General features: G+C 37.9%; 1 protein-coding gene across 1 annotated transcript; it reads right to left on the bottom strand.

Annotated features, from left to right (window-relative positions):
- Positions 1-2061: 2061 nt before the first annotated feature.
- Positions 2062-4583, bottom strand: LOC125858978 (uncharacterized). The gene is made up of 4 exons (XM_049538731.1): positions 3554-4583; positions 2765-3469; positions 2566-2684; positions 2062-2478 (listed from the first exon to the last, which is right to left on the bottom strand). Exons 1-4 carry the CDS (start codon positions 4581-4583, stop codon positions 2062-2064), a joined length of 2271 nt encoding a protein of 756 aa, XP_049394688.1.
- Positions 4584-8337: the final 3754 nt, after the last annotated feature.

The following is an 8337-nucleotide window of genomic DNA, read 5'->3' as shown; positions in this document are numbered from 1 at the left end:
AGTACATTTATTTATTTATTTTACAATACCACTATTAAATATATTTTATAAGACATATATATGTCGTACCTTGTATTGTATCCTTTTCTTAAACTAACTAATAACTTATCGTTTAATCATTAAAAGCAAATAAATAAACCAGTTTTCCTAATCATATTTTCCTAAATTGAGTTCAAGGACTATCTTTGGATAGGCTCTGAGGGGTGCTTAACACCTTCCCCTCGAGTAACCAAAACCTTTACTCAGAATCTCACTGGTTTCGCAAATCAAAACAGAGTTTACATTTACATATTAAAAAATGGTTTTCCTAATATTTTCCTTAAAATTTAGGTGGCGACTCTAAAACGAATAAAACAATTTTTCCAAAATCAGAGTGCCAGCCACATTATGTTGTAAACTGTTTCGGCCGGTTCGAAATAGGGTGCGACACCAACAGAAACTTAGAGTACAAGAAACTATTGAAGTCCTAAATAGTAAAGATGACTAACTACATATATCATCACATGGCTGAAATATAGGAAACTAATAACAGACTCCTAAACAAAAGGATAACATCTATTATCTGTTAATATGCCCCGCAAGTTGGGGGTGACTGGAACAAGACCCAACTTGTGAAAATGGCACTGAAAAGCTGTATGTGGAAGAGCCTTGGTGAGGAAATCAACGACTTGATCAGCAGAGTGAAGGTGACTAACCTCAAGTGCCTTCTGTTGAACTTGCTCACGAACAAAATGAAATTCAATGACTATATGCTTCATCCTATTGTGAAAAAGAGGATTAGCACAAATGTAAGTGGTGCTAAAGTTGTCACAAAAAATAGTTAGTGAAACAAACAACGATAGGTGAAGCCTCCAAAGCAAATTCCTTAGTCAATCGACTTTAGAAATAACATCAACAATAGCTCGGTACTCGTACTCGGCTTCCATAGATGAGCGGGAGACAAACTTTTGCTTTTTGGAAGACTAAGAGACTGGTGAGTTCCCAAGGTAGACAACATAACCCGTTATTGATGTTCTATCTTGTGGATTTCTAGCCCAATTAGAGTCGGAATAAGCAAGTAAATGGTTTGCTGGTTCGCGACTGAGCTGAACTCCCACTATGCTTGTGTGTTTCAAGTAGCGCAACAAACATTTGGTAGCTTTCCAGTGAGACACTTCTGGATTGTGCATAAACTGAGACAACTTGCTCACAGCAAACCCGATGCCAGACCTAGTGAAGGATAGGTAGTGAAGCTTACCAATGACTCTTCTGTAAAGAGAATGTCAACTACTAAATCAGCGAAGGTGGAGGTTGATGTCATTGGCGTTTGAATACCCTTGCAATTAGTCATATGCAATTCCTTCAGAAGATCCATGACATATTTTTGTTGTGAAAAAAAAATGGCAGTTGGCGTGGATATCACCTCAATACCCAAAAAATAATGCAAGAGGCCAAGATCTTTGAGAGAGAATCGTAGGGAAAGTGCTGTGATTACGGACCTGATACTTCCTTGAAAACTGCCCGTAATAAGTACGTCATCAACTTATATGAGAATGTATTCAATAACACCAAAATTAGGAAAGATAAACAAAGATGAGTCAGATTTTGATCTAACAAACCCAATACTTGTCAAGTAGGTGGTGAGCTCGGTGTACCAGGCCCTAGGAGCGTGCTTAAGTCCATAGATGACCTTTTTGAGCTTGCAAATGTATGTTGAATGTTGAGAGGACTCAAAACCAGGAGGTTGCTGCATGTACACGTCTTCTTCAAGACTGCCTTGCAAAAAGGCATTATTTACATCTAACTGATGAATAGGCCAGGAGCAGTGTTTTGGGAAGCGAGAAGCGAAAAAAAGCGACGAGGGCTCGCTTCGCAGAAGCGAGAAGCGAGAAGCGAGAAGCGAAGCGCGCGCTTTTTTTAACTAAAGCGATATTTAGTATAAAAATAAAAAAATATTAAATAATTGAATAGAGGTAATATATTCTTAGATTAAAAGTAAATAGATAGTCAATAATACTCATAAGTCATAACATATAAAGCAAAAAATCAAAAACATAATTAAATCACAAAAGAATCAAACTCCTATTCTTCAACAAGATCCTCAAACTCTTCAAGTTCCATAACCAAGGGTTCTACTTGGTCATCATCTTCTTTATCATCAGAAGGCTCATCAACAAGGTTTCGACTTGAACTGGAACCTCTAGCTCCTTTTTCATTTCCCCTTAAAGTACTCTCCCTAAAACTATAAATATTCTCCTCAACACCACTTGCCATAGAAACATCACCATAAGTGAGACTTTCTCCTTCATACACTTCTTCATCTTGGTGATCTTGGGGTGCTCCGGTTAACCATTCATTTGCCTCATCAATACTATCCAACAAAATTGGATCAATGGTATTACGAGCATTGTAACGACGCACCAATATTCTATTATATTTGATGAACACTAGATCATTGAGGCGTGTCAACTCAAGCCTATTTCTCTTTTTACTATGAATCTGCACATAGTAGAAAGGAATTAATAGGAGAACTTAGGATGATTAAGATATCTATTAATTTAGTAATAATGTAATGTAGTTTCTCACATGTTCATACACGCTCCAATTTCTCTCACAACTGGATGCGCTACAAGTTAAACTTTGCACTCTAATAGTAAACTGTTGCGAGTTTGGGACATTATGACCATATTGCATCGACCATTCAACTGTAGAAGAGTTATTTTAAAAGATGTGTAATAACTTAAAAAATGAAGCTTTAAACACAATTAAAAGATGAAATTCTCACCTGGTGACCTTAAGGTTCTAGCTCTAATGGCTGATTCAATTCCAAGTAGGCCATCCGCTTTCATGTACACACCAAGCTCATCCCCTATTTTGTCTTGCAAATTTTTATCTGGGATCATCCTCTCAACACATTTATGATATCCCTGCCACACGTCTTCAGTTAAAGTCTTCATGTCATTATTTTTATAATAGAGCCCTGGGTTCAAAATGTGTCCTGCTGCATGCAAAGGTTGATGAAGTTGATCTGTCCACCTTGCATCAATGATTTCAAAAACACTCTTATATTTCCTTGTATCATAATTGAATGCCTTTTCAATACTTTGTTTGGCCCTGTCCATGGCTTCATAAATGTAACCCATTGGTGGTTTTTTCTCCCCATCCACCATACGAAGTACATGAATTAAAGGACCACCAACTCTAAGTGCTTGAACAACGTCATTCCAAAAAAATGGACTAATGATGTGTCTTGCAACTTCTTTACCAAGAGTTTCCTTTGAATAGATACTCTCATTCCATTCAGTTGACATAAACAAAGTTCTCAAATTTTTCTTTTGCTTATAAAAACTATACAAAGTCAAAAAAGTTGTTGTGAATCTTGTCTTGGCGGGTTTTACCAAATTTCTTTGCTTTGTGTATCTCCTCATCATATTCAACAACAATGCCCTTTGATTGATATAAGCATGTACCTTAACTGCCTTACCAAAAACTGTTAAAAAAAATGGTAGTTAAAATGTAAAGAAACTAACATAAAGTTTAAAAAAGAAAATTAAATATCAAGACTCAAGTTCACCTGTAGAATACGGGGCTTCATTGAAAATGTCACCAAACATCAAGTTGATACAGTGAGCAGCACAAGGAGTCCAGAAAATATGTGGGAACACTCCCTTCAACATGTTACCTGCTTTTTTGTTCTCACTTGCATTATCAATCACAACTTGTACCACATTTTCCTTGCCTATCTTCATGATAGTCTTCTCAAACAAGTTAAACATCTTATTAAAATCGGTAGAAGAGTCACTAGCATCATAAGATTCAAGAAATACACTCCCTCTTGGAGAATTCACCAAAACATTAATGACCATTTTTCCATTCATTGCGGTCCATTTATCCATCATAATGGAACAACCATATGTTTTCCATTGAACCTTATGTTCTTCTACTATCTTGTTTGTCTTTTCCACCTCCTTTTTTAGAAAAGGAACTCTTACCTCATGATAGGTGGGGGGCTTCATTCCAGGGCCATATTGGCCAACTGCCTCAATGAATTCACCAAAACTCTCTGTGTAATTAACACAATTGAAAGGAAGCCCTGCATCATACATCCACCTAGCAAAAGCAAATACAACACGATCCCTCAAAATCTTTCTAGAAGATTCTAAGTCAATAGGTCCACCTTTTCTCTTTTTGTTTGGTTTTTGCAAGAAATAGAGATTCATAGGACCCTTGATAGTGCTATTGATGGAAGACCCACTCCCACTACTTGAAGGCATCCTTTGATGCTTTGAGGGAGGCCCTATTGGCATATTCACTTCAGCTTCATCATCATCCATTTCATCATTATCAACAAGATTAACCATGGATGCTTCATGGTTCATTTGAATTTTAAACTCATTTTTCTTCAACAAATATTCTTTGATCTCTTCCTTCACTTTATCCGGGACATTCGGGCATACTTTTACATCTCTATGGCCACCGATAAGATGCTTTTTGTGACTAAATATTCCGCCATTGTATGTCACATCACAAAAGCTACATTTAACTTTTGTGTTACTACCCATAGGAGTTCCATACGCCCAAGCCGGATCCCTTTTTTGTGACATTTTGAATAAGAAAATACAACTTCACTAGTTACTACAAGCAAAAAAGAAGTGTCACTTAGTAACAAAACAACAAATTTACTAAGTAAGAAAAATAAAGACTATTAAGATTTAAGAGCAGCAACTAGAGCAGTCACACTGTATTGAAATAAAAAAAAATAGAGCAGCAAGCATACACACATCACTGATCACAGGCACTATATAGAAATAAAAAAGAAAACAGAGCAGCAAAAGAATTGGAAAAAATAGAGCAGTAATATTAATTGAAAAAAAAAGCAGGTCAGTAATAGAGATTGAAAAATAGAGCAGCAAACAGAAATTGGAAAAAAAAATGCAGCAATAAAAATATAGATAACACCCAGCAGCAACCAAAAAAAAACAGTAGCAGTAGCCTCGCACAGAAGAAGAAGAAGAAGAAGAAGAAGAGAACTTACAGCAGTGGCAACCTGGCAGCAACCAAAAATAGAAAAAAAAATCGCAGAGCAGTCACAAAGAAGAAGAGAAGACAAGAAGAAGAAGAAACTTATAGCAGCAAAGAAGAAGAAGAGAACTTACGCAGCAGAGAAGAAGAAGGAGAAAATCAGTCGCAGCTTCTCAGTCCAAAAAAGAATTTGAAGTCGCGAAAGAGTATATTAAGTCCCATAAGGATTTCAGCAATTAAAAAAAAAACTTACAATTTTAAAAAAAAAGAAACCCTAAACTGTTACCTTGTCAAAAAAAAAAAACAAAAAAAAAACCCTAATTAGCGCTTTTTCAAATTAAGCACGCTTTTTTTACGCTTTTCCTTTTCTGCGCTTCTCGCTTCTACACTAGAAGTGAGCGCCTTTTCAATGTCGTCTCGCTTCACGAAATAAAAGCGCAGGGGCCTCGCCTCGCCTCGCTTCTCACTTTAAGCGCGCTTTTTACAACACTGGCCAGGAGCGTTGAGCAGCTTTGCTTTCATTGCTTCCTGCCATTGGGGATAGAGTTGTGTTTGACGGAAGGAGCGTGGAATTGGTTTTGAAAAGAAAGCTCTTGGGTTTGAGGCTATTTGTTTTTGAGCGGGTAACCATTGTGTGAGAAAGGGTGTGTGGTTGCGATAGTGGCGAGAGTTAAGGGGCTTGGACAGATGTGGTAACTGTAGAGTTTCGACCTCTATAGGTTCTGGTGATGGGTGGCTTACTGGTTGTTATTGGAGAAAGAGGAACAAGAGTGGATTGAGTTGGGCAGGGAGAAGCAGAGGTACTTGCTGGATTGTTGAGAGAAGGTGGAAATGTACCTGAGCTTGGCGATGCCGCTGAGGAAGGACAGAGAGACCTTTGAGCACCCGTAGACAATGACTAAGGTAGTTAAAAACAATGTGGCTCTGCTAGGATATCAGAAATTTTCAAATGCTGATTTTTATAATTAGAAAAAATATTGGTAAAAGGGTAACTAGTTTTAAAAATACTATATCTCTAGAATGATAAACTTTGGAGGTGGTCGGGTCAAAGCAATGATGGCAGTAATATTTATTTGAAAATCTCAAATAGACACAGGTATTTGATTTCGAATCAAGCTTATTTTGTGCATCTGATTTTAACCAGGAAAAACATAAACAACCAAAAATTTTGACGTTGTCATAATTTGGTGGTTCTTGAAATAAAAGCTCGTATAGACACTTGTCTTTTAAATTTGGGGTTTTCATTCTCTTTACTGGAAAAGCAGCTTGATGACATGCAAAACTCCAAAAGGTGGCTGGTAAAGAGGCTTGATGCATTAGAGTTTTGCAGTCTTGATAACATGGCGATGTGGTCTTTCAACTACAACTCTTTGTGGCATATAAGGTGGGGATTTAAGTGTTCAATCCCCTAAGATTTCAAATAAGAAGTTAAATTATGAAATTCACCTCCTCCGTTGGTATAAAAAGATAATACTTTTGTTTGAAACTGACGTTCAAGCAATGAATGTTGTGTTTTGAAAACATCTAAAACCTTGTGTTTGGACTGAATCGTGTGGAGCCACATGTATTTTGAAAACTAATCCACAAACCAAATATAATATCTTTTCCTATCGACGAACAAAACTGGTGACGGGACCCACAAATCACTGTAAGTAATTTGGAGAGGCATGTGACTCTGTAAAGAATTTGTTGAAAAAGATTGCTCGTGGCTTTTATTTGATTGACATAAATTACAATTGGAATGGAGAATTTATTTAAAAACAAATCTAAAGTAGCGCGTGTTGGGTGCCCCAAATGTTGATGCCACAAATCTAAAGACACAACCACATTGCATTGCGGTTGAGATGAATAAGGATTGTCTAGCGGCCACTCACAAAGGCGCCCTCTACTCCGCTCGTGAACTAACGGCGCCCCCATACTCAGATCCTTCACAAGATAAGAGAATGGAAAGAATTCAATAGATGTTTAATTGTCACAATAAAATTAAGAAATTGAAATCAAGTTACTGGAAATGGAAGGGGAGCAAAGTATATTGGATAATTGAAAGCTAGAACCCAATGCGGATGAATCAGTGTTACCAGTGTGAGAAATTGGTATGGTGTTACCATTTCCCATAGTGATTTGTTCTGGACCATTGTAGTCAGCAACGTTGTTGAGACTGTGGGTATCTGATGCAACATGATGTGTAACCCTGAATCGACTATCCATGGGGTAGATTGTTGCATGTATTGTCTAGCAAAGTTGGCCCGTTCCTAAAAAAGATTATGAGACCGAGCGCAACAAACATGAGCAGAGTGTCCAGGTCGGTTACATAACTGATACTAAGTTGACTTCTTGCGAATTGGTGCGATGATTGCACCCTGACTGAGAACGTTGCTGGTAGTTGTTTGAATGCCTATTAGTGTTGGTGGCACTGGTCCGCGTTTGAGAGCTGGACCTTTGAGCAACAACAATAGTAATAATAGTGGATTGAGGCAGAGCATTGTGTTTGAGGAAAATCTCGTGATCACTATGCTTTTCAAACAATTCAGCATATGAAATTGGGTTGTCACGTGCTCGAATTGCTGCAAAGATTTCGCAATATTTTGGTCCAAGACCAGTGAGAATCTTGACAATGAGTTCGACATTGGTGACAGGAGCTCCTGCAGTCGCAAGCTCATCACTGAGATCGAACTTGGTTGAGATTGTCTGTTACAGGGAGACTATCTATCGTGACTCGATTGAGGCAATCTCGTCACATGAATATGCGAGTTTGTGACTTATTTTCATAAGCCATATGGAGGGAATCCCAGGCTGCTTTGGCTGTGGTTGCAGAGGCTATAATGGCAGCAAGAGTGGGATCTACTGATGCTAAAGTTGCGTTTTGATTTAACTGGTCCTGACGAAACCAATTAACATAATCGGGGTTGGCAATTGTCAGGTTGTTGTTGGTGGTCTCAGCAGGAGCAAGGATAGTCCCATCTAGATGGCCATAAAGATTGTGTCCTCTCATGAGCATGGACACTTGGGCCTTCCACAGTGAGAAGTTATGGCTGCCAGCAAGTCTAATCGTAAGCTAGGTAACCGAGTTGAATTGAACAATGGTGGTAGTGTTAGTTGCATCAGAATTGGTAACTGAGGGTGCCATTGGTGGTGAGTGGATAATAAGAAACTTAGAACTCTGTGTGGAGAAGAAAAACTCTTGATACCATATAAATGTTTGAGGTATAGAAGAGAAAGATACTTTTATTCACGTACGACCTTCTCTTTAAATAGAGCCAATACAAAACTGATAAGCTACATTACTAACAGAAACCTAGAGTATGGGAAACTATTGAAGTTCTAATTAGTAAAGAT

Source organism: Solanum stenotomum, chromosome 3 (genome assembly GCF_019186545.1).
Source record: "Solanum stenotomum isolate F172 chromosome 3, ASM1918654v1, whole genome shotgun sequence".
NCBI lineage: Eukaryota > Viridiplantae > Streptophyta > Magnoliopsida > Solanales > Solanaceae > Solanum > Solanum stenotomum.
This window is presented reverse-complemented; position numbering and strand designations above follow the sequence as displayed.

Excerpts from the sequence above, each read along its gene's own strand:
- LOC125858978 (XM_049538731.1), bottom strand. The coding sequence starts at position 4,583 with ATGTCACAAAAAAGGGATCCGGCTTGGGCGTATGGAACTCCTATGGGT. Across the intron at positions 2,685-2,764 it reads TAGAACCTTAAGGTCACCAG|TTGAATGGTCGATGCAATAT; the intron begins GTGAGAATTTCA and ends ACTCTTCTACAG. Across the intron at positions 2,479-2,565 it reads ATTGGAGCGTGTATGAACAT|ATTCATAGTAAAAAGAGAAA; the intron begins GTGAGAAACTAC and ends TACTATGTGCAG.